The sequence below is a fragment of the Aphelocoma coerulescens genome, chromosome 4 (genome assembly GCF_041296385.1).
Source record: "Aphelocoma coerulescens isolate FSJ_1873_10779 chromosome 4, UR_Acoe_1.0, whole genome shotgun sequence".
Lineage (NCBI taxonomy): Eukaryota > Metazoa > Chordata > Aves > Passeriformes > Corvidae > Aphelocoma > Aphelocoma coerulescens.
Window position 1 is genome coordinate 23565115 of NC_091017.1, and position 26710 is coordinate 23591824.

Genomic DNA, 26710 nt, shown 5'->3' on the forward strand with positions numbered 1-26710 from the left:
TGGAACTGCTACCACTTAGTGCTTGTATCTTGACTGTGTCTCAGGCATTTTATCTGACCTTTTTTTTAGGCAATTATTTCCCTTACCTGTTTCTTCACTTATCTGAGCAACCTGTTTTCTGTGACTAATTTTTATGCATTGATTTTCAGTGCTTTCAGTGCTTTTATTTGAACACACTGTGAGATTAAGTGTGCAAGTGCAGTTCATAAAGCTCAGTGAGTCCAAACACTGTCTGGTTGTACTGACTTGATGGATTTACTGTATTTTCCCATGTCCTAGGATTAATTACAAACAGCTGAAATAGAAAGGCCTAATGAAGAGCTAATCTTGGTGTTAGAGCAGGGAAGAGAGATGTGTGAGACAGGAATTCAGTAATCCTCTGTCTGGAGGTTTAGTTGTACCTAAACACTGTCATTCGTGGAGCCAACTTAAATTGTCAGTCAAGACCCTGTGAGTCTAAACAAATCTGAAGTGTGAAGAAATTTGCTTTAGTTGGCACTTAACTTTCCCTTGGCATCCAGTTCTTAGCTTTGATCAGAAAATCTCACAGAAGATTGGGTTCATTTTGATCTAGGTATGTGAAGTATTATATGTAGTGGCTTGTTCTCAGAGAAGTTTCCTCTCCAACTTGAGGACATGGGAATGAACAACATGAGCAAAGAAAGCAGTTCCTCAGAAAGAACATCTGAGCAGTTTGTCAGGTCTCAGGTTTCAGAGGGCAGCATTTCCAGCATTTTACCTACTTCTGTAAGGAAAGGAAAAAAGGGAACCCTTGTGTGGATGTTAGAGGGCTGATAATTTCTCATTTGATCTCTCTTGCCTTACAGAAAATTTAAACCACACTGGAGATAAGAAACATTATTAGCCAACAAATTATAAATCAACAGGTTCTGAAATTATCACTAATGTATATAGTAGCTCCAATATTGTGTATAGATTTTCCTCTGAAAGGCAATAGTTATGGAAAAGTTGTAACCAAAAAAATAACTCTGTAACTGTAGCAATATCTAATGTATGTGTCATTTGGTGGATTTGAACTTGGAGCATATAAAGTAATGGAAAGAACTGGAGTTCACTCCCGAACAGATCTACAACCAGCAGATCATAGAGACCAGGTCAACAGGTGGGCCTAGAAAGTAAAGCACCAAGATGCCAAGCTGCAACTGACAGTGAAAGACAGCAGCTAACAACTGGGCATCTTCAGAGGAGGGAAGCAGAACCTGTCAGGTCAAATGATTGAATGGAAATAAGGCAGCTCAGCAAGGAATGAAAGCCAAGGATGAAGCAATAATGACCAACAGTACCAATGTCTAAATTGTTATGTATGACAGTGCATGTTTTTATAATACAAGGCATAACAGCATATTGTGTTTTCACTGAGTAGGTATTTTTTTTCTGTTCTGGCTGACCATTATATTTTAACATATTCATCATGCATTTGGGCTGTTAAATACCAAAGTAAACTTTGTTTTGAAATCTAGGCTTCCAGTCTAGGAAGCTCAGCAGTATTCTCCAGCATTTGCAGATCATCCATGTGGTGTATGTTCACCATTCTTGTAAGTTTTATATCTGTAGTTCAATTTCTACTATCTTTAAAATCATCAGTTAAAAGTATTAATCTATGGGCAGAAATAGTTTTAAGATTCTTCTGAGGAGCTGTGACCACTGTCATGCCCTAGATGGAGGGGGCATGTAAGTTCTTTGAATTATATTTAAATTGTAATTCCTACTCCTCTCTCTACTACTTGGAACCTTTTCTTCTCCAGGCAAAATGCATTCTTAGGCATGGTTTCCATTCACAACTTTTAAAAGGCAAACATTGAAACCAAGTTTATGGAAAATATTAATACACTTAAAAAAATTATACAGGGATAGAAATCTAAGTACTTTCCTGATGTCTTTCTGGCCAGAGTGCAAGAGAGAGGCTCTCAAAGGACATGCCTGCCATCAGATCCCTGCTCTTTTCATCATGTTCCAGTGCCTCTGAAATGCTCAGCTTTACAACCATGACACCAACAAGTTGCTGTGAGGTAAGAAATTCCTGAGACACACTCACTGCTGCTCACTAAATTTTCTGTGGCTATTCAAGCGCCTCTGTGACAGGAGATGCTTGAATATTAAGCCGTATTCTGCAAATGACATTTTGGTAACTGCAGGTTGAGTTGCTGGGAAGTGGCTCTGTTCTATATATACCCTGTTCCTTGGCAGCCCTGCAAGAAACCCAGCCATGGCTTAGCATGTGCCTGGTCACTTGTGCAGCAGGGCAGAGCCACCCTAACCAGGCCAAGGGACTTCATGAGCCGTGGGGATGGAGCACAGGGTGTGCAGAGGGAAAGCTGGAGCCGGGTTTGGCCAGCCAGGAGAGGCTGGGGGAGTCGGGGGGTGCCCAGCTGCTGTTTCCAGCCACCTAAAGGGGGGTTCCAGGGAAGGCAGAGCCAGGCTCCTTGCAGCAAAAGCATAAGAGGCCAGGGGCACGGGTTGCCACAAGAGAAATCCCAGGCAGCACCCTCCATCCCAGGCTGTCCGCTCGGGACTGCAGGGCAGCAGGCACAGCCTCAGGTAACCACTCTCTTCAGGGGCTCGGGATGCTGCCAGGATGGGCTGGGCAGAGACAGCCAGCTGGGCTGCCCTGGAAACGAGCTCCTCTGGGTGTCCATCCTTTATAAATATATATATGTGTATATATATATGTGTGTGTATATATATATATATGTGTGTGCATATATATATATAGGTATTCTTTTTAAATTGTGAGGTATTTGGGTGTGGATGGGGTTTGTTTATTTGTTTGTTTCAAGTCATTTATTTGCACGTGAAGCAGTGGTGGTGTGGCCAGTGAGGGTGACTGACGGGCCATGTGGCTTGCTGGGGGCTATGCTGTGCTTCGATCGCTGTCGGAGCTGGCAGCCTGGCAGCCCAGGAGGGGCTTGCGAGCGGCTTTTTAAAGCCTGGGATTTCCAGCGCTCCTCAGGATGAGTCGCAGCTCGGCAGCCCTGCATGGAGCAGATGTGCAGAGGGAAGAGAAATGCTTTCGGCTCAGCCCAAAAAGTACGTGCCAGGAGGAAGGCTTGGGAAGTGGGAGCTGGGCAGGGAGGAGGAAAGGGAGCATTTCTCTTCTGCTTTGTTTTCTCAGGAATAATTTAAATGAATTGCTTCTTCTTTAGAAGGAAAAAGAAAATCTCACTGAAGTTGTTTTAATGTGAATTTTGGTACTTGTTTTCTCTCTGTGTGTGTGTATCTGATCCAGCTCTACTCAAAGGGACATGCATTTTCTTTGTGCTGTTTTGTTTAGATTTTTACGATTGATTTGGAGTTTTGGCTGATGGGAAAACCAGTTATGGAAGGGGATGATGTAGCAGGAGGTTGCTTATGATGGTATTTGTTGCATCATCAAGATCTGATTGATTAAACCTTATTGTGATCTGCTCCCTAATAGCAAGAACATTTTTATGAGAAAGGAAATAAAAACGAAGTCCTAAAGCAGATTTCAGAACTGTTATTTTTTGTGGAGCTGATTAATATAATGTAAAGTGACCTAAATGGAGTGCTGTAGAAAGGCTTGTCAATAGTTTATGCATTAAGCTAGGATTATTTGAACACATTCATAATGAAAAGAGGATTTTCTTGTGCATTACAAATTAGTCATGATGATTTGAGGCAGAAGACTGAGATAGATCAGCAAGCTAAATATAAAAAATTTTTGTACCTCTGTCCTCATATATCTTCGTCCCTGTATACCCTGACCTTAAACCATTACAATATTTTGTAAAGATTTTAGGACAGAAGCTTTACTGCTGAATCTTTGATAACTTGTCTAGAATTAGTTTTATTAGGCAGCCCAGCCCTGTCATCCAAAGAAGTCTACCAAGAAGATTCTAGTCTGAAGAGTGGAAGAGAAAAGGTTATGGGAATGCTGTGGGAGAAACTGCAGCTTAGGAGGGAAACTGCAGCTATTGTTTCATTGCAACAGGTCATTGTCCTGGAATAAGTGAGACAAAACGTTGGGGCAAGCTTTTTATAGAGTCCTTTCAAGTAATGAATAAGCAGCAAGTGAAAAGGAATTTGAGCACGTAACTCATAACTCCAAATTATTTACCCATATTGTGTTCTGGCACTGCTAAAAGTCTTAAATTTCAGTTTGTCTTTTTAATCACATCTTTACCGCAGTGACCCTTTGCATTATTTTTGCTGTTAAATTTTCTCTAAAGTTTCTGAGGAAATCCAAGTTTTGTTCCCTGTCACCAAATTTTCAACTAGTTCACATCCTGTATTGCTTTCTCTTGCCACAAACTTAGCTGTGTGAAAACGTGTATATGCAAATAAGTAAGCTGATCAAGGGATCTAAAATTGAAATTTAGTTGACTTTGTTTGGCTGCCTTCAGAGGCTGCAGATTATCTCCCCCTAGGATGTCCTGTTTCCAACGCCCTGAGGTGCCAGCCTGGTGAGAGAGGGTGGATGCTGAAGATGGTCTGCTTAGTCCAGCAGTCCCAGGCTAAGCAGATGGGAAGTAGAATTCAGTGCACAAACTGGACCCAGAGCAGAGATGTGTGTCTGCATATTGTTGCAGGTGGTTGAGTGAGGCTGGTCACACTCCTTAAGCCCCAGGGTGTGACAAAGCAGTGTTACTGCATGAGGTGATTCAGCCTTTGGTGTCAATGTACCCACGAGTTTTTCAAAGTTATGCAAACTTAATAGAAGCATGGAGTTGCAAGACATAGCAGCTGGAATACAAGTCAAGCTCTCTGAGCTCTGAAAAGTAGGAAATCTTAGTATATAGGTGACAGGGAATTTAAGTAGCTACTCATAATGCAGCTGAGAGGAAGCACCAGGCTGACTTGCATAAATTGCTTGCATGCCGTTAGACCCTCTTCATAAATTCTGTGATGCAGAGAGCCACGCCAGGAAATGTTGAATTAAAAAGGTGTTGTTCAAAATTCACATGCAGCTTTGGTAGGCACTGGGACTTGAGAGCATGCTTAGCAGGTAGATAACTCAGCAGTCAGAAATGCCCAGTGCAGATGGTGGTCAGTAGCTGAATGTGATGTGGCACATGCAGAACACAGGGCATGGTTCAAGGATGCAGGCTTGGTCTGCTGTGTCGATGGATCACCCTGTGTGCCTGGGCCAGCCTGTTGCAGTGAGGTCTGAGCTGGGAGTTACCAGCTGATCCTGCTGAGAGCAGCCCAGGGAATGCTAGCAGCAGCTTTGTTTGACAGCATTTGCAAAGCTGAAATGTATCCTAAGCAGAAAGCCCAAGAAATGGGGAGATGGACTGTTCTGATTCTTGCTGATCCCTCTGGACTGATTGCCATCAGCACAGCTGTGCTGCCAGTGAAATGACTGACTAGGTGAAACCAGGCCCTTGCTGCCTGCATGATGAAATGGGCAACTTTTAAAAAGGTCCAGCTAATCTAGACCTACTAAAGCAACAGGAAGAAGCACACTTGGCTTGAGCTTTGCAAAGTTAGCAATGCCTGAAAAAGGACTAGGTCTCAAGTGAGAAGGAAATTTGTTTGAGTTTTAATTATAAAAAAGGCAAATTACTTTCATCGAACTTTCTGCAGCCAGTAACTTTAGTGTTCCATAAATTACCTGCCTTTTGCTAAGAAAGAAAAATATGCATACTTTCTTATATACCTGATATCTTTTACTACAATTTCTGTACTGAAACTTGTGCAAATACTCGAATGATGTAGTTGACTTTACCATGATTGGGAAAGGGTCAGCATGGCATAGAAACATGCAGTGTTGTTGTGACCATGTAGTTGCTGTCGTAAGAGGTCCCTCCCTCCATGGTGCTGCAGAGACCACTGCAGCAAAGCTGAGTGATAGAAAATGAAGGTACTTCAGGAGCACCAGGGAGACTCTTAGTGGATCAATGCTGGCTCTTTGGAAAGCTCCAGGGCACTGCTGTAGGTAAGTGCCAGTCACTTACTCCTCAAGCAGCTGGTGAGGCAAGGCAGCGTGGCTCAAATGCTGGAGGGCTGAAAGATCTGCTGTGTTTGCCATCCCTCCTCCACAGCACAGGAGGCAGCAGTCTGATGGTGTCCTGTGTAATGCTTCAAAACAATTTAATAACCCATTTGTAACAGAATTATTTTGTATTCAGAATCATGGCTGTCAAATTGCTTTGCACTCTGTCATTAGCACAGTGTTTGATACAACAAAAGTAAGAGCAATAAACTTTTCCTAAAGTTCAATGCAACTTTGAAACTAATAGTAACTATTTGGGTTCCGTGGGCTTTTACTCAGGGAGAAAACTCAAATGGATATCTCTCTTACCCTCACAGCTGTTGGGAGCAAATTGTTCCTTCATCTGTTTTGCCATTGAGAGATGCTCTTTATTGCAATGCTTGTCCAGAGCTGGGTGGACAGAGGAAGGTCCAGTGTGCACTCAGATCTAGTACGGACATGACTTGAGACAGACACAGTACTTCTTTAGACTTGTGCTTGTTTTTTGAGATTCTCTGGTGCATATTACTTTGCTGTTTTTTTTAATATGCTTTTAAACATAAAGGCTCTTTTCTGTAAAATGGAACCTTTCTTCTTAATTCAGAAAAGGGAGCTGCCTTGTGCTGAGATTTTCTGTTCTGGTAGTTCATCCTGATTCCAAGGTGATGTTGCAGACGTAATGTAGGAGACACTTCAAATCCACCCCATATCCAGAGATTATCATGAGGGTGAGAGGAAGATGGTGTTTCCTAATATAGATGTGCCAAAATTTTTGTTGTCTTTCACAGTCTTGAAAAATGCTCTGTAGAATTAAAACAAGAGATCACATTTAAATAACTGCATCATCCCTATTTTCAGTAGGTTACATAGTGCAATGGAAAGTTGTCTTGATGCTTCTCCAAACCAAAGGCACTTTCTTTTGTGTAAGATATTGTTTCTTCTCCCCTGGAGGAGCATTGCCATGAGATAATTTTCTGAGAGATACAGACTTTACTTACACTATACACACGTATTTCCACTGTGTCAATTCATGCTTCATTAGTTTAGTGCTTTAGAAATCTAGAGGTCTTTTGATGGTTGTAATTTCTCTCTAATGATGCTCATATTGCAATTTCTTATTAATTTGCAAGTGTTGCTTCAATCTTTGAAATGCCCTCAGTGCTGCCATAGATTTCTAGTTGTAAATGGAGCTGCCGGTTTCACTTGTTTCTTTGACGTTCGTTTCTCTTCCTTTAGCAATGCTAAATCCACAAGAAATTTGTATGTTCTTCATCCTCCATGGGACTAGAAAAACAGTGATCTCCTTCCTGGATGAGAGCTTGGTTTACTCTTTTTTTAGAGAGTTAGGGGTAGTTGTGCTCATTGCATTAGGCCATTGGACTTAACATTGCATCAGTGGGCCAGTTAGATTCTCTAAAAGTAGTCATAAAATACTTCAAAGCCAGATTTTCATTATGCTTAGGCACCTAACAGTGCAGATAAACACCAGGGAGTATTTTCAGCACCACAGGAGAAGAGTGGTGTTTTGCCACCCGTGCAATCAATAGGTGTGAAATGCCTAAGAGTCTGGAAATCATTCTTTTCATGCTGGATTTAAAGCCACAGTAGGAAAAAAAAGTTGCAAATGAAGTAGAGCACTTAGCTGCAGCCTTCCTATGCAAGAATTGTGGTCTCTGCAGGGATTATCAATTGAAATTATCTAAAGTCTCTGGGTGTAAGACAGCATTTAGGTTCACTTGGCTCTTGATGCCCCCAGTTTCCTGTGAAAGTAACAGAAGGTAGGTAGGAAGATTTTCAGTTTACTGAGACAGACCACCTGTCCTCAAGTAACTGAAATATATTTAATTTCATTTATGGCTTAAACCCTTGTTTATTAACTGTGTGTTTTGGAGGTTTTATTGCTGGCATTATTTGACATTCTTTGTGTTAATTTCTTGTTCACCTCTGTGAAGTGTCTGTCTCTGCCTTCTGCATACCCTGCCTTCCATGCATAGAGGAACATTAAACAGAAACAAGCAGATATAACATGGAATAATCCTCATCTTAGAGTGATCAGACAATTCTTTGATCTAAACAGAAACGGGATCCTATGGTGTTTATACTAATATCACAAATGTGCTTGAAGTTAGCAGATTGAGAGTGTTCACTGGCTGTATTCCCTGTGTTCTTCCTCTTAAAAGCATCTGTTGCCAGATTCTGTCGGGTGTGAGACACTGGAGATGGTGGACCTCTAATCTGACAGCTTTTAGCAGTTTTTATGTTCCCAAATGTACGATGGAATGATGCAAATGGCATCAAGAAGTTGGGTTGCCCTCTGCCCTGTCACCCATAACCAAAATTTCTTGTTGAAATATGGAAATTACCCTAGTTGATGAAGAAAGTCTCTGGTTTCAGGCCTTCAGCTAAGAATATTTCCTGCAGAAGAAGTGGTTTTTTACAAATAGTGAAAAGTAGAGAGGGAAATCTGTAGCTCTTTGTGCCTAGCTAGTAAAAATTGTAAAAAAGCTTCACTGTAATGTAGTTAAAGAAGTGTAATTCTGCTATTCTTATTTGTACTTCCTTCATCATTCACCACAGTTCTTCATAGGTGACAGAATAAGTCTAGAGCAGTGAACTCAGCAGGAACCAAATGACCACATTGGTGAAAGGTATTAGCTATGTGTATTTTAAAAAGTAGCATTAGAAACACTATACAGGATTAGTAAAAGTTATTAAGATCTTGCCTTAGCAGATTTACTGGGATGTGTTTTCATTTTGTAATCAGCCTTTGTCAGCTAATGTCAGCTGATGGGATTTTTTTCCACAGTCCTTAAAAACAAGCACATGTTTTCATGAGATCTATTTAAACTGCAGGGCACTCTTCTCAGAGCAGTTTCCATGTGCAGATCTTCCAGCAGCAGTTGAGTCAGTCTCCCCAAGAAGCTGAATGGTGGAATGAAAAGACTCCTAACATCTAGACAAGGTACATGAGGCCAGAGGTGGCTGGTGAAGGATGTGCTTTCAGCTATCAATAATAAGGAAGAAATTATTTTTTAAAATTAAAATATAAAAGTTCAGCTGTCCAGAAGCCAGAGTATATGTTCAAGCTCTTTGAAACCTCAGAGCAGAGCTCAGAAACCACTGGCAGGGATCAGAATTTCAGTGTGTTGCTGTCCCAGTTTGAGACAAATTTGGAGGAATGTCTGAAATGAACATCCTCTGATAGAAGGCAGGTTACAGCCATCCCTCCCCCACCAGGGTCAGAAAGAATTTTCCTCAGAGGAAAGTGAAAAAAATAAACTATCTAGTTAACAAAGTAAAGTGCACGCAGGCATGGGAAAAAAATGAATAATGCTAAATAATGAAACCTCTTGCTGTGGAGAGAACCTGGGTAGATTTCAGAGTCCCTTGTGGGAGGGGCTCTCTCCTGTCCACAGCTGGGGTTTAGTGTGGGCTCCTCTGGCCTGGTGTGTAGGGTCTCCCAGATGACGTTCTGGTGTTGCTGAACAGTCCAGAAGAGAAGAAGAAGTCGCCAAAGTCCCAGGGCACAGTGCTTTAGCTAACGAACAAGAAACCAGCTAAAAAGCAAAAGGAATGTAACTCTCTTCCCTGCTGCAGAAGCGCAGCAGCGGGGCAGGAGAAGCCAGTGAGCTCCTCTGTGTTCTGAACACTGCGCCGAAGGAATTCCAGCGGCTCTCCCCGCTCTATCTTAAAGGTACAGAGAGGCACAGGATTCATGTCTGGGCACAGAGCAGACGATAGGGAATACAGTATCATACAGTCAGCCCAAGACAGTTGCCAACAGCTGTGGACAGGCAGGCATTTCTCCATGTACTTCCATTGAATCCAGTGAAGCGTGAGCCTCACCCCGGAAATGAGCTTGTGCTGCTGGGGCTGATGGAGTGGGAGAGGGCTTGGTCCAGGCAGGCCATGGATGCTGTGGCACTGCCTTGTCATCAGCCAACAGTGGCAGATGATGAAATGGCTTTTGGTGTGTGGTGGGCAGGCTGGTATGAGGTATCTGTGGCGGATGAAATGGGAACAGCCATCGTGTGATAGCCTGGGGTGAGTAAAAGAGATCAGGATGAGCCACAGGAGCTCAAAGGAGGCAGAGAAGGGAGAGCAGCTCAGGTGAAGAGGCCATGTTATCCCCAAAGGTTACAGAGCCAAGTGAGTTCAAAACACTCTCACCATCGAGTGGCAAACATAGAACAATTCGATTTCTTTCTTTAGGTGAACTTTGTGAGATTATTAAAGAACTCCAGTTAGCAGTAGGATGTTCAGGGGGAGTAAAATAACCTATGAGAATATGCTGCATAATAGGATTAAAATAAATATTTGCTGTAATTTCTCCCTGAAGACTGCTTAAATATCTTACTTTGAAGGACTTAATAAGCATATCATGTTTTGACCACCCATGTTTCTAACTAACATGCTCCAAGGCCCTCAAATATATATATATATCCTGAGATTTCTGCCTACTGCTTTGTTGTTGCACTGTGCCAGCAGTCATCTGTTCCCTCATGGCCAAACAAATATGCACTGAACTGTGATAGTACAGCTAATTTTAATGCAGTGTCAGCATTGATTAGATTTGTTCAGTGTGCTGCCTGCCTGAGCGTGTACAGCTTGGGTTGTGATTTGAGGTGCATTTGGACACAGCATCAGATAATTCTGGTGTCATTTATGGCCAAGGGGACAATATGGTGAGTGTCTCAGGGGTCACATTAAGGAACTGTCTGCGCTGGCATGCGCACCTGTGAGATGTGATAGGGAAAAGATGGACTGAGCCCTCAACTCAATTGAGTGTTAGCAGCTTCTGGTAGTGGGTTTCTGTTTGCTTGTTTTTCAAAAATTCATAAGTCATGGTAGAATTTGGTTCCTTTAGGTCTCAGACTAGAAGTGGATACATTTAAATAGAACGTAAAATTTCTGTAGATGAAAATGTTGTGAAGACCTTGTTAATGTTACTTGTGTGGATTATACAAGTACACTAATACTGGAAGAGAAATGTTCTCAGGAAACATGTCTTTGGTACCTTGGTTTAAAATTTTCAGGTCTTGAAACTGAAGTCCATTGCCTCAAGGTTTGATTCTGGTGGCATGGATTCAGGAAGGGAAACTGAATGTGCTAGTTATTTGCCAGTTCTTCCTCACGAAAAAGAAAGCTGGGCTGTGCATGCACACTCCATAGAAAAACTTGTAGAACATTGGGTAATCCCTCACGTTTGCTAATCCCTTCCCAAGCCATGCAGAGAGCACTCAAGCTGGAACATAAAATGGCTTGTTTTTCAGCTGGGCTGATATTTGGGGTTGGATTTTTCTTTTTTTTTCTTTTGTGCTCTGAAAAAAAATATATCTTTTGTCACCGATTTCAGCAGTGTAGCTGAAGATGTACATAGAAAGCAATGTTTCTGTGCTTTCCAGAAAAGACTTTGCATTTTAATGTTCTTTTAGTCAGTCTCCAGAGAGACGAAAATATGCTCTTAGAGATCTCTGTAACTGGCAGATAGATATTACAACTTAAATTCTTTTCAGTTTCATAGTTTGCAACTGATTGCTATGTTACTCTCAGGAGAATCATTTTAATATAATATCATTAATATAGAAAACATCTGAATTATTAATACCCATTGCTTATACTGATTCATTAGTTCAGATATGTAAAAATCTGAGTATGCTTACTTTAAGTATCTAGCTGATTCATTATTTTATTGAGAACTCGATAAGGTTTTGACGGTTTTCTCTTTGGATTTTTTTTGGGGGGGTGTTTGAGGTTTTTTTCTGCCATCCCCAGCCATGCATCACTAGACTGCTTGTAAGAAGATATTAAGGGCCTGAAAGAAAGCACCTCATCAAAGCAGAGGCTGTGCTAAACACGAGGTCTTAAGGATACAAATGAGTCCTGAAATACAGTGCTTTTTTTCAAATGGCCAGAAGCCCAGAAGCAAATTGCTGGAATGGAATCAACTAGATATGTACCTCATTGTAGGAAGAAATCCTCGAGGTTTCCCCAAAATTTTATGACAACTGTCTGGATGAACACTTGGCTTGGTCTGGAGCAGATGCCTGACTTTGCTACTTGTCCTGTTATACACAGGCAGTTCCTGTTCTTCTTGGTCGCTTTTGGATGGACTGCATTGAAGTCCCATGCATTGAAGTCCATTTGCTAAAGCAGTTTTCATTTTGGTTAAATACACACTGTAAATGTGTGTTTGAATGCTCCTGGCTTTGGCATGTGAACTGACTGGAACGAGTGTGGAAGAGGACTGTCACCCAGAGGCTGATAAGGAAAGCAACTTTCCCATATGTGGATGATCACAGTTTGACTTGCCTTTCTGAGGGCCGGATTAATCTGACCTTTCTGCATGGTGTTGGAACACAGTACTGTCAGCCAGAACAAGCAAAGTTGTTGTTTTGGCTATTATTTGTTGTTTATTAGTTTATTATTATTTGTTGTTGTTGTTTTGTAAAATATCTGAGGATCACGAGTTCTGTTATAGTCTCTACACAGCAACGACCTTCTGTTTGCTGCTTCAAGAGTTCCTACATACAAGATATTTCATTAAGCCACAAATTTTGTTGTAATTTCAAACCAGACAATGTTTCATACTGAAATTACCTGGATTATACAGACTATCAGTGAAATTATAAGGAAGTTGGCAAGTGCTATCTGCTAGCTGCCACACTCACATTTCTCCCATCTCATCTAACATACCTAAGTATTGTTTAGTATTTTTCTGTAAAATTTTCAGGTGTAACAGTATAGACAAGTTTTTTGTACAGCAAATCAGACTTCTGTGTTGTGAATCCATGGAGCAGTTCAACATGGGGAGGCTGCTATGTTGCTAATTTATTCCCTTGTTAGTGCACATTAATCCCTCATGTAAGCAAGCCCTTCCTTAAGCTCATTTCAGTGTAAATCATTTCCACAAGATCAGCTTGCACCCATGAGCAAAACCAGAGGGTGAATAAAGCTTTGGATAATCTTATATCCACCTTATGCCAGTCATACAACCATTTCAGTCCATCAGTTTCTACCCCTACCTATTGAAGGGGACCTGCCCTTGCCCTCCTTTTTAAACGACAATTGTTTGTCTTCTGCATTAATTAATTAATTTTGTCTTCCTTATTCATCTTACCATCTGAAAAGCAGAAACAGATGGCTCTAATTATTTAGCCATCATTTTATCGCTAAAAATCAAATTGCAAAAGCTTTCCTAGAATGACTTTCCTCATCTATTTCAAGTTTTCCATCTTTATTTTGGGAGAAATAGGCCAAATTTATTTTTATATCTGGTGCCTGCTTCCTTTGCCAGATAGCTGAGGGACAACTGTTAATTGTTTACCCTCCATTTGCCTGTGGATCTGTTAGCTACCCTGCCAGGAAAGCCCTCCCAGCAGCCACATAGGGGCTTATATATTTTGATGTTGTAGTCGCTTCATATATAAGGGTAAGGCCACATCATAATTTATGTGAGTTGTCAGGTCCTCCAACAGCTCATGGAGTCAAAATGCAAATGATTGTAGCATTAATTCAGAAGGAGTCAAACAGAGCGAGCGCAGGGTCGGCAAGTACGCCAGAAGCTGGCCCTGCTGCAATTACTGGCATCTCCGTGGGCTGCTTATTTCCATTTGGAGTTTTGACTTAAACAATTCTGGATGGTGCTTTTGAAATGTTCATTCAGGAAATGGATGTGTCTTCAGCAGAGTGCTCAGGATTCTGTCCCAAGACCAAAGTATGAAGGGAGGCAAAGCCAGTCTGAGGGAAAAATGGAGAGGTGAACTCATCTCACGTGAGCACTTGAAAACTTGATTCACCCATTAAATATTCAATATATTCGTTGAATAAAATATAATGCCTTCCTTCATTATCATTATATTAAATCACATCTTTAAAGAGAAGGAGCAAGACTGAGGCTTATACAGAACAGGCTTTTCACTATACAGTACATGGCTGTGATGATACTGAGCACCCATAAATACAATTGAGATCGGTGTGTTGAATCCAGGTCAGCTGTACATCACCATAGCAGTGTGAAACAGCAGAAGGGGAGCTTCTCCCAACATGGCTTTTGATTTTTTAAGTTTTTTAAGTTGCATTCTCAAGGGGTCTGAGTTTGCAGTTAATAAAATAGAAGTGATCAGACTGAAGTATAAAGTCCAAGTATAACTACACAGTGTATTCTAATAGTTAGTGGTGACGTGAGATGGATACAAAATCTGTGCTTTACTAAGTCTAAAAGGCAGGACCTTCCCCATAGTACAAACTAATCTTTTGCTGATTCGTGGCAGCTGTCATTGACCATACCTCATTTTGGTCCTAGGACAGGCTAATAATACAGGCAAAGCAAAGTAAGACTCATCAGTGTCTATAGTGAATGCAACCTGCTGTACATAGCTGCCCTCCTGCTTACCAAGATATCTGGAAAAATTTACAATAGTTATTTGAGTTTTCTTGGCTTAGAAACACTCATAGCAACTCAGAATATTCTCCTATAATTTAATTTTATTCTTATTTGTTGTGGGAAACTAGAAGTACAAAAAAAAATGTGTGGAGTATTAACAGCTTCTGAGAAGATCTGCAAAACCCAGCTTCTCCTTAAAGCTCGTCACTAAGCTTGTAATTTCTTTTTTCCAAATTTCTAGCCCTCACCTTTATACAATAAAATATTTACATTGGCAAGCATTTAGCTTTTTAGTTAAAATTGCTAAAAGGCCATCTTCTCACAGTTGACACTGTAGAAAAAGAGAAAAGCCTAAATTTAATAAAAATCCTAAAACCTTGATGATAGTGCTACTTGTCTCCAGCTGGATGTTACATTGTATGGAGAATGAGTCTGTATTAGAAAAGCAGCATTTGTTCACCAGAGTAGATTTTAAGTTCTCAGCCTTAAGAGTATTTAAATCTTTAAATTTAAAAGTTTTCCATTGTGAAAATATGCCAAATTGGTGAAATACATTATGTGAGTAAAATGAGGTATACATTCTCTTGATTAGCCTACAGCTATTTGTACTGGTTTAGCCTGTTTTATTCAGAAAATTTCCACCAGTTTAATGAAATTATTTTTTTATCTAAGTTGAGGTTTTCTGTTGAAATATAATATACACAAACATAGATATAAACATTTTTCTTCTCAGATTCAAACGATAGTGTTATAAATGGCTTCTGGCCTTGTCAGCTTGCCCCATCTCATACAGCTTGGATGCCTGCCACATCCTGTTCTCTCAGGGTAACACCAGCAGAGAGAATGAGTAGCTGTCTTTCCATTCAGATCTGAGAGTTATCGAACTGCTGTTAACATTGCAGCAGAAGTGGCCGTGGCATTTCATGGACTCCCCTGGAGGCAAGATCCAAAGCCTGTGTAATCTAAACATCCCTCACTTCAGCTTCTCACTGAGATTGAAGACTCTGTGTAATCCCTGGTATTTATTGCCTTCCAGATTGCACTCTGTAGGCATCAATAGTTTCTATTTCATCTAGTATTGCCAGCAAACTGTAAGCTGAGTTTACAGATCTGTCATGTGAGACATTTTTCAGCTTTTGACACAGATGACCACCCGCAAATGAGCAAATGGGGCCAAAATGTCCAAGTCGGCTTCTCTTCAGCAGAGAGGTAAGGTGAGACACCTTTGGGTGTGAAATTCATAGTCCGTTTCTCAAATGAATTTCTGCAACAGTGAATTCCCATATGTTGAAGTAAAGCGTAATTCATATGACAGGCAAGTACTACTTGCCCTGAGTTACATTTATATAATAGTGCTCTATAAAATAAACCTCTAGGCAGGGGCAAATCCTTGGCATGCCTAAGATAAGCTGGAAAGGAAGAAAAAATGAACTCTTTCCCTTTCTCCATAGTTTAGCTTCTTTGGTATGCATTGTCAGAAATGTGGCAGGGTTATGATTCAGTGCACATGCTGCTAGGGTTATTGGGTTTGAGAGAGGAGGAAAGGAGTTTAATATGGTCAATGTGCATGCCCAGGCAGCCCTGCTCTGAGAGCATGGTGCTGGTTCTGCCTGATGCCACCAAACAGCCACGACTGCTTTCTTTGCTGGGCCACCTCTCCATGCTCTGCCTGCTCTTACACTGCCTCTCACACCTTTCTCAAGTGTAAATGCTACAAACAGTGACATTTTTTATTGCTGCCTAAGCACTGGAAATAAGTGTCACAGCCCCCCGGTGCAACCAGCACCCGCAGATGCTTTCTTCCATGTCTTCCTACTTTTACAGTGATGTGATCTCTGGTAAAGTGCCATAGTGGCAGTAGCCATCCTGTCAAGGGTAGAGTCTGTCAGATGACTGAGAAGGCTTGAAAGCACCTTCCTGCTTTGAAGCCATACCTTTTTACTACATCACTTCAGTCCGGGGGAGTTTGCTGTCAGCATTTCCACCGCAGACCCGTTGCACACTCAGGGTGTGCAATGCACTTCACCACGCTCTCCCTATTGCCAAGTGCAGCCTCCTCGGGGAGTGCCCCAGGGGTGTCACAGAGTTGGGGGATAATGCCCACAGCTAGGACTGTTGTACAGGAAGGGAGCTGTACTCTGTGCACTTCATAGATGAGTGAGGAATACAAGGCAGAAAGGAGAAGCAGCAGTAGGGGAGATTAGGAGCTAGCAACAGGAAAGAAAGGGTGTACTCATCATTTTAAAAATGGCTGCCTAAATACTACCAGTGGTTATCATCACACAGTTATCATAGTAACCTGTTCTGTCACTCAGCTGCTCTCCCACAGGCCAAAATCAATCTTATGCCACACTCCACACATTGCTGAGCTGTGCAGTGGAGAAAAGGGATGAAGTGAAGCAGGTACCCAGCTGTGACAAGGTGCCATAACTTCAACTCAGCTCTCCGGGTCTGATTGTGAGTGTGAGACTTAGCTGCCTGTGAATTGGTAAATAAGAATTTCCATGAGGCAATTTGGACTCTTCTCGTTGCTAATGCTAATGTGAGCTGAGTGGATTGGCTGTAGGCTGCCTTTCTGCTGAATGTAGCCAGTGATAAATCTGAATTTGATTTTAAAAAAAAATACAGAGGGAGCCTATTCATGTGCTGAAGATCCGGGGCAGGGAGAGAGGTGTCAAGATTATTTAATGTATGTTTTCTTACCCAGGCAGTGTTACTGCTGTTGTTATACCTCTCATCTCCTCTCTTTTGCATGGGGAATTCCCAGGTTTTGTACGCTCTAAGTTAGTGGATAGTGAACCTGGGGAGATGCAGGGGATTTAGTGTGTGTAAGTGTGGGATTTGATATCATTGCTCCTAATAAAACCAAAATGTGACAGTTTATTTGTCGCCATCAGTCTGTGTTGTCAGCCAGCTCTGTGCCCCAAAGTGCAGCAGTTACCCAGAGTGAGTTTCATGCTCGAGCTTCTTTGCCTTTTTCACATCATCATCATAACTTCCTTAGTTGTCATTTCCAGTCTGCTTTCTGTGTTGCTCTTTTCTTAAGAGAAATGTCTGCTGTCAAAATTATGAAAGTTATTTGAGGGAAGCTTGATTACAGGGGACATGAAAAGAACTCGGAGGTGTGTATTTGATTTGCACAAGCCATGGAAGTGAATACCAACAGGCTGAGCATGTGTTCCCCGAACTAAGGGCCCCAAGTGCTTTCCTTTTCCTCTGTTTTCCATTCAGGCTCTGAACATGAGTACCCAGCCACACACTGTGACCAAGGAAGAGATCCCTGGCCATGTTCTTTACACCGTAGGAACGTGTGTGCTTATTATTGGCTCCATTGGCATCATAGGAAACCTCCTAGTTCTCTACGCGTTTTACAGGTACAAAAATTCCTTTTGTGGTTAATCTGAGTGGCCTTGAGTTTCACCTGTGCCTGTGTGTGGATTTCTGCATTGCTTTCCTCTTGGATTAAATCTAATGGCAACAACCGTGGGGGGAAAGAGGGGAGAAGGCCATACACCTGCAGATACACGTCCATGTGCATCATTGACAACCTCAGTGTAAATTCTTCATGTTTTAAGGAATCAAATAAAATGAGAAAATAATACCTTGTTCTATAAACAATTTCCAATTGAAAGTTTAAAGTACGGTTTAATACTTCTAATGATAGAAACCACAGTCTTGCAGCTGCAGACTTCTTCACTTACCCTGTAGCAATTGCAGAAATACTTGACAAACACTGACACTCTTCCCAGAAGCCCAGATGTCCTGAAAGGACCAAGAAGGCAATGTGCTACATGAAATGAGCTCATGCCAGCAGTGTATTTCCTGCTTCAGGCAGACCGTAGGATTTCCATCAGTTTGTGTGCTCTCTTGGCAGAGCAATAGACAGCCAAAGCTACTGCAGCCAGAGTATGCAAAAACCTCTTGGAAAAAAAAAGTATCTGCCCTCTGTCCCACACTGTGAGGCTGGTTTTCAAAACCCTCCTCAATCACTAGTTGCTGTCATTATGCATAGTGATGCAGCAGGGCCTTACAATGCTAGAGACACAAGTGTTAGTTTCCTGTTCTTAAATGTTTAAGACAAATAAATTAATTATTTTGAATAACTGGCTTCTAATAGGATTTAGAGAAATCCCTGTAACTGTAGGTACCTTCATGATTTTTTTTAAATGCAGCACAAGCTCTGCATTTGTCTTGAAATGTCTGTGGTTAGGCTGGTGTAATAAAAGCATTAAATTGCCAAAGTAGGAAAATCTGCACAGGCAGATGAGCACCTGGGAAGATGTGAACTCTGTACTCTCTCTCACCCTGTTTTTCCAGGCAGTTATGAGACCTAAGAATTTGTTAGAATTGCAGCAGCCTGAGATGGCTTTCTCACTTTCTTTTTCAGTATTTGTTTATCAGCACGAGGAAAGAAAATCATATTAGCTGCAAATAGTGATATTGCAAGGCACATCAGAAAGGCCTTGTTGTTTTCCTTGGATAAGCTCTGCTTGCAGACTTCTGCTGCTTTCACGCTCCTTGTTGTGGCATTTAATATTGCCTGTTCATCTGCAACTGAGAGCTTTCATTTTCTCTTATGAGATGTATATAAGCAAAAGCACTTTTTCCAAATCTCTGTGTATGCTCTGCTTGTGCTGTAGCACTTTGAAAAGGGTTATTTAGTTAGTGGTGTGTCAACCACTTCAAGTCAACTGTGTCAACACAACACCTCAGGTCAGCAGTTTTTAAAGTATCACCAGAAGCAGATCCTTTGGCTCTGTAATTTTCTTCAGATCTTCCACATGTGCAATGCAAGACACAATCAATATTACAGCACTCCTAGGGAACTGCTCTTCTGAACAAATCTATATTTATCAAGACAGCTGAAACTCTCCTTAGCTAGAAGAGGAAATAATCCATTTTATTGCTCCTGCTCTTTTCAATTATTTTGAAATGACTACAGCTGACTGACTGGTGATTAGCAATTGATTCACTGTGAGTAACCATTGATTCCAATCTGCACAGTATTTGTTTATGCTAGTAAACAAAGTTATAAAGTAACTTTCCACTTTGTCTTTTTAAAATTATGTATTTCTCCTGTTTTTAAGCAACAAGAAGCTGAGGACTCCCCAAAACTACTTTATAATGAATTTAGCTGTGAGTGACTTCCTGATGTCGGCTTCTCAGGCACCCATGTGCTTTGTCAACAGCTTGCACAGAGAATGGATACTTGGAGACATAGGTACTTTCCAACACTAATTCCTACCTCGCCAGCTTTACGCTGCCTGCAGCCTGTTTTAGCCACAACAGCCTTGGCTTGTGCCACAGATAGAGCAGCACAAATCTCTGGAGTCACAGCCACAGACACCATCAGTGACATGTCACATGTTTTGCATTACAGCTGTGATTCTTTTATCTTACATATTTTGGAAAGGAAGGAGTCAACATCCACATGTAATCATGATACCCTTTAGCTTCTAAGGCAGATGTTATTGCTGAAAATGGGTAGAAAAGTTTTAGTAAGTTGTAAATAGTTTTTTCTGTATCATTTTGAGGGCTAGTTATTACTTTTATTTAAAATGTATCTTGATATCCATTCTTGCATGCTTCTAGGAATCTCCTATTTAATTAAGATATTTAAATAACAATAGTCATTTAAGGACTCAGCAAATTTAAGCTTCTTTCTTTCCAACTACAAGAAAGAAAAAGTGATCCATGCTGAAATTATAGCTGAAATGTGGGTGGAGCAAGGACCTCAGAAGGCTCAATGCTCTGTTTGGTGCTTCTCATCACATCATGGATTAAAGCTTGCACCCACTAGTGGCTGTACAATGGTGGAGCAAGCCCAGAGACCATGTACTGTTCAGCAGCACAGAAGGGACTCTTCTCTAGTTTGAAGATATGTTTAGTCTTGCCCATCCCCTTAGATAAAATCAGTGCAAATTATTATGCTGTCACAAATGAAGCATTTGATTTGGGTTGAGTGGGATTTGGTCCTTAGTTGCAGGGTGCTTGTAAAGACTTTAGAACTCTGCTTTAAGGTTGAATCTGGTGTTTTTGCTGCCTGTCATTCCTAGTGGGCCCATGTTTATAACCACATGGGGCAATGCAAGATTTCAAAGAATGGATGATCTTTCCACACAGGTTTCTCCATTAAATTCAGTGTAACTTTACAAGTTTCCATCTGGTAGTGCAGTGCCTGAATGCCGAGGGGATTAAAAGGTCTGTTTCATGTAAAAAAAAGTCAGTTCTTTTAAAATGTACTGCCATTAAATGTAGGAGTTGGAGCTATGTTTTACAGCTGGTCTCTTAGTCACCAAATTTAAACAACTTTACATTTTTAAACCACATAAACCAAAGTAATTTTTTGAGCCACCCATCTATCATTAACAGACAGATGTCTGCTGCAGCAAGTTAAGATCAATATATTGGGCAACAGTCCAGGAAAATATAACTTTAATTAGATTGAATTTTCTTTGAGGCAGTTTTCCATTGACAAAAGGTTCCCAGCTGCGGCCTGCAGTGAAGTAGGACTTGTTTGAATACATATATTTGTATTTTATTTATATTTGTGTTTTTCTAATAAAAATTTAATAACTATGAAAATGTGAGGCTAAGAAAATGCTTCTATTGAGAAAGAAGTCCTGAGCCAGGAAAAAAATTAGGAGATTTTTTATTGTTAGAAGCTCCGCGGGATGAGGAGCCTGGATCCCAGCGGGGGGAGAGAGAGAGACAGTCCAAACCAATATGGTTGATAAATGAACTCTGTTTATTAGCAGTCCAAAGGCACTTCTATAGTATACCAGCTTGTTAGCTCCTAAGTGGCTTAAAGCTTATCAAAACACATTTCTATTTCTACATAATTGGACTTACATTGGCAAGTCTCCACAGTCTTGTTATGATCAAAAGAATTCTGTGCCCATCTCCCTTGTTCACTCCCGGATAGTACAGCTGCAAGTTTTCCACTCCCTCGCTCTTTCTCGGCCTGCTTGTTTTCTTCACAGAGTGACTTTCCCATGGAAAGTTTTTCTCACACACAAGCCTAAAACTTCCAGGCCTATTGCTTGCACAGTTCTTTTATTGATCCCAATAATTCTATTTCCCAACAATTTATTATGATGGGCTCTGAGAGCAAACATGCCTCTTTCTTTTCAGGAAAACCCCTGACACTGCCATTTTCTTCTTCAGGCTGTAACTTGTATGCTTTCTGCGGGGCTCTCTTCGGGATAACCTCGATGATGACTCTGCTGGCTATCTCTGTTGACCGCTACCTGGTGATCACCAAGCCCCTGCACTCCATCCAGTGGACTTCCAAGAGACGCACCGTGCAGATCATCGCCGTCGTGTGGCTCTACTCACTGGGATGGAGTGTTGCTCCGCTCCTCGGCTGGAGTATGTTGGCTGCTCTCCCTCTCCTAGCATTCCCTATGTGCTCTGTTTAGTCTTGCCTGGAGTGTAAAAAAATGAGTTTTCTTATCAGTTCTTGGATGGGTGCCCAGCCACCACATGATGGTTTGTTGTTGTAGCACCCATTTGCACCTACTGCGCTGCAGAAACCCTCTGCCCCCCACACGCAGGAGGTATTCAAGCAGATCAATCTGCAGATGGAGTATTAGGGGTGTACCTGAGAGTTCTGCAGTCAGGATCTCCTCTCCATGTGGGCACTCACTTCTCAGACTGCATATATAAGGTATAATTTGGCTGGCACAGTTCTTGAAGACCATGGATACAGGACAGGGTTTATTTTAAGGGCTTAGTGGTTGGATTAGCAACTGCACTAACTTTGGGTGTATGTGTGAATAATGCATTCATGTACTCCATAGGTTCCTATGTGCCTGAGGGCTTGATGATATCCTGTACGTGGGACTATGTCACCTACTCCCCTGCAAACAGAAGTTACACCATGATTTTATGCTGCTGCGTGTTTTTTATTCCCCTGGTAATAATATTCCATTGCTATTTATCGATGTTCCTGGCCATAAGGCGTACTGGCAGGTAAGCAATGTAGCTGAAAGAAGTACATATCCCTCTTCTTGTAGCAGAAGGTGTTCTCAATTTCTTTAGCTGCAGAAACATCTGAATCAAAAATTAGTCTGTATTGAAATTGGAATGTTAATGATCTGTAGAGGCAGATCATTAACAGTAGTAACAAGAGAAATATTTTTTGCCAATTTAAAACTGGAATGGATGTATGAATTTCAGAGTAGAAAAAGAAGTCTCTGGCAGTTCTAATCTTATTCCACTGTAGTAATGAATAGTACATCAGATAATCAGACTGAGTTATTTGTATTTCAGATTTGCGCTACAAGAAACAAGGTCCTTGTGTATTCCAGCAGTTTTCAGCCTTGAGGGATAATAAAACACATGTAGCAATGGGGGAATCATCTGCTTTTGAGCAGTTCTGTAAACATAACAGTCCTCATATTTTTTGACAGTTTTATTTAAGGCAGGCATCCCAAAAACCATCTTGCTTCACTCAAGCATCACAACTACACGCACAATATCTGGCTATGCTTACTCAGACTTTTTCCCCCAAAATTTTTTTGGTCAATGTTTGACAGGAAAAATCAGCAGGGTGTTAGATCTGTAGAGTGTCATCATTCTATCAGTTATTTTTCTGCTGATGAGCACATGGCTTATCTTTGGTCTGATACAACACCAGCTGGTGCTGTGAGTCCTTCCTGCTGCTCAACTGTATCATCCATTCTGATGGTTTTTCTCTGCTCTGTCTGCAGGCACTTGTTGAAGTCATTTGGCTTCATAAGGCTAAATTCCACTTTATAAGCACATTTACATATGCCTGAAATAAAGTTCTTTCTGAACTCTTATTTTTTGCCCTTTGCCTTGTTTTTTACTGTGCTTTGTGTATGTATACTTGATACCAAGTGAAGGAGTAAAGAATGCATCCTTAAAATAATGGTGTCTTGTACACCCATGAAGCACAGTGGACACAAGATTTTTCTATGCCTTTTGCAAGGCCAGGCTGGATGGAACTTTGAGCAACCTGGTCTAGCTGAAGGTGTCCCTGGTCATGGCAGGGGTGTTGGAACTAAATAATCTTTAAGGTTTCTTCCAGCCCAAGCCATTCTATGATTCTGTGATTCTAGTCTATATTTACAGTGCACCAGCAGGGAGTTTGTTACCCTGCTGGCTGGTAATTAATGTCTTCAGCCTGAAATGTATCTCCATTTAACAACACTGATATATATGTAAAAACTGTTATTTTCTATACTAAAGTATAGAAAATACCTGACCATATAAAACTTTTTAAAATTAAATGCAGGGTGTTTGGTGTGAGAAGAGAATTTGATGTTTTGTGACAAAAATATTAGGACTGCCTGTTGTACCTCCCACTGAAAATACTCTTTAATAAATAAATCTGCAGGTAAGTAAAAATGCCCTTGCAAGTGTTTGGGACAAGTTCCTCAAAGCTGTCAGGGTACTCCAGCATGTGTTACCTCATGAATTAGAAGTTCTGCAAGCTGTTCCTCCCTTGAAAAGGAAAAGACATAGGACTTGATTTTTCCATCCAGCTGTGCCTTTGCTTGCTCCACCTCTAAGAGCAACAAAGCTCAAGAGATACCAATTTCTGTATCTTTGCAACCTGAAGCCTTCCTTTGTGCTAGGGATGAGGACACAGTCCTGTAGTCCCAGGGGTTCTGGCTCAGTCTCACAGGCAAACACAACACTTGCAACCATTTTACTACATTAATACCTTCTAGAGTTTTTAAATATCAGAGGACAAAAGAAGAGTTAGAGGAGGGAAATATGAAATTTACTTCATTTTTCATATTGGTGAGAACATATTAGAGATGTTGCTTTTTCATTGTCCTGCTGAAATATCTGTATTTCTTTTCCCCCTCACAGAGATGTTCAAAAGCTGGGATCCTGCAGCCGGAAATCCTACCTCTCTCAGTCCATGAAGAATGAATGGAAGCTGGCAAAAATTGCTTTTGTGGTCATCATTGTGTTTGTCTTGTCCTGGTCTCCTTATGCTTGTGTCACCTTGATTGCCTGGGCAGGGTAAGTGGAAAAGTACTCCAAACAGCAGGAGTTTTGTAAATAGGATTAGTACTGTCACCCACATGAGGCAGAGCTCCTTTTTGAATGGGTCTTAAATAATTATTACATTAGAGGTGATGTTTCATTCTTCACTATATCCTTGTGAATAAAGCCAGAAAAGGGATTATTTGTCTATGCATTTTAGAACCATTATGACTTTCTTATTTTAATTTTTGGTACACAATGTTTTCTCTTCCACATGGTGCTTTTTTTGCATAAATTGGAGGAGTTATCTCTTTTATCTCCTAATACCTGTTGTCTTGAGAAGCTTCCTCCATGCATTGTTGTCTCCACCCATTCTCCACTCCAAAGGGACCTGGTGTCTTGTCGATGCATGTTCTACTTTTCAAGGCCAGGTTGGATGGGGCTTTGAGCAAGCTCATCTAGTGAAAGATGTCCTTGCCCATGGCAGAGAGGTTGGGATAGATGATCTTTAAAGGTATCCTTCAACCCAAACCATTCTATGATACCATGATATTACTGTGCTTACCCTGCACTGACATTGATCACACCTGAGTGACTGTGGGAGGTTAAAGTCAAAAGGGAAATACTGGTTTTAAACCATTTCCAGTCCTCTCTTCCTTCTACAGTGTTTGGAACTGAGTCACTGACACACGTTACCATGCAGCACAGATGCTGCTGCTGAAAGATTTTTAGGTTTGATTCTGTTTTCTTTTCTGTCACCATTCACTTTTCCCAGATGGCCACAATGGGGGTTCTTTTGTTGGGGTTTTGGTTTTTTTCTTAATCTATTGTAGAAACAGGGAAGGTGATTCTTTGTGCTCCTAGTCATCCTAAAATTACTTACTGCATGTCTTCGATCTTCTCTAAATGAATGAAACCAAGTACATGCTGTCAAATTCAAGCCTTTCATCTGAGCAAAGAAATCACTTGAATGAGTCAACTTTTCAGGGGTATTTCTTACAAAAAGATAACAGCATAAAACCAGTTAAAAGGAGTAATATGTTTTAGTAATATAGTATCCATGTAATCCATGGCATCGCTGTGTGTAATGTTTTTGCTTTGTTTTAGTCGAGGCAACAGCCTAACACCATATTCCAAATCTGTGCCAGCAGTTATTGCCAAAGCTTCTGCAATCTACAACCCCATCATATATGCAATAATTCACCCAAGATACAGGTATAGTAAATATATAGGTATGTGTATAACTGTACATGCAAATGTGGATCTTTAATCCTCTCCCTCAGAGCCCTGCTCTGCCCTGTGGAGCTGCACAACACTGTGATTGACAGGAGGAGGAGGTGATCCTCAGGGACATCTTTCATCATATCAGGGACAGCCACTACAGACCACTCTCCAGATAAAAGGTCCCAACCAGCGAGGCTCAAAAAATCACATCCTCACCAGTTTAAGGAGCTATATATGCATGTGTTCAAGGTTTGGTTTTCTGAAGCATTTTTTTCACCAAAAATTTCGAAACAGTGGCAGAAAAAGATACTTTATTATATAAAGGGGATATACTTGTAACAGAACTGCTATTCAGCGTACCTGTCCGTTGCTACCACAAAGTGATGCTGTGTCGAAAGTTCTGAGAAAACACAGGTAGATGTGAGAAATGTATAAATACCACTAGATGGCAGGGTTAGTCGTTGGTATAAGGCTTGTTCCACCCAATTAGTGGAAAAGCTGGTAAGTTCCGTTGCCTGGCAACTAGGACCTGGGAGCTGGAAACTGTGTTCCTCGGTTTGGATGTCTGATGCATAGCAGTATGGTCTTAAGAAAAGTGAAGGTTTCTCAGAATGCTGGTCGAAATACACCCAAAAGGCGTGAAAACATAGAATCATAGAATGGTTTAGTTGGGAGGGGACCTTAAGTATCATCTAATTCCTGTTGGAACCCTGGGAACCCGCTGCCATGGGCAGGGACACCTTCCACAAGACCAGGTTGCTCAAAACCCCATCCAACCCGGCCTTGATCACTTCCAGGGATGGGATATCCACAGCTTTTTGGGCAACTTGTTCAGTGCCTCACCAGCATCACAGTAAATTTCTTCCTATTATCTAATCTAAAGTTTCCCTCTTTAAGTTTAAAGCTATTCCCCCTTGTCCTATCCTTACATGCCCCTGTGAAAAGTACTTCTTCAGCTTTCCTGTAGCTGTCATTCAGGTACTGGAATGTGCTGTAAGATCTACCCAGAGCCTTCCCTTCTCCTGGCTGAACAGCCCAACTCTCTCAGCCTGTCCGCAGAGGAGAGGTGCTCCAGCCCTTTGGTTATCTTCATGACCTCCTCTGGACTCGCTACTACAGGTTCATGTCCTTCCTGTGCTGGGACCCCAGAGTTGGATGCAGCACTGCAGGTGGGGTCTCAC

At 41.3% G+C, this 26710-nt stretch overlaps 1 protein-coding gene across 1 annotated transcript in view; it reads left to right on the forward strand.

Annotated features, from left to right (window-relative positions):
• The first annotated feature begins 551 nt into the window (after window positions 1–551).
• LOC138108981 (melanopsin-like) overlaps window positions 552–26710 on the forward strand; it is a 36436-nt gene continuing 10277 nt past the window's right edge. The window contains exons 1-8 of the mRNA XM_069012094.1: window positions 552–574; window positions 1911–2030; window positions 17571–17713; window positions 19427–19560; window positions 21507–21710; window positions 22142–22313; window positions 24186–24341; window positions 25413–25520. Coding sequence (XP_068868195.1) covers window positions 1938–2030; window positions 17571–17713; window positions 19427–19560; window positions 21507–21710; window positions 22142–22313; window positions 24186–24341; window positions 25413–25520 — 1010 coding nt within the window. The 5' untranslated portion in view covers window positions 552–574; window positions 1911–1937. The remainder of the gene's footprint in view (window positions 575–1910; window positions 2031–17570; window positions 17714–19426; window positions 19561–21506; window positions 21711–22141; window positions 22314–24185; window positions 24342–25412; window positions 25521–26710) is intronic.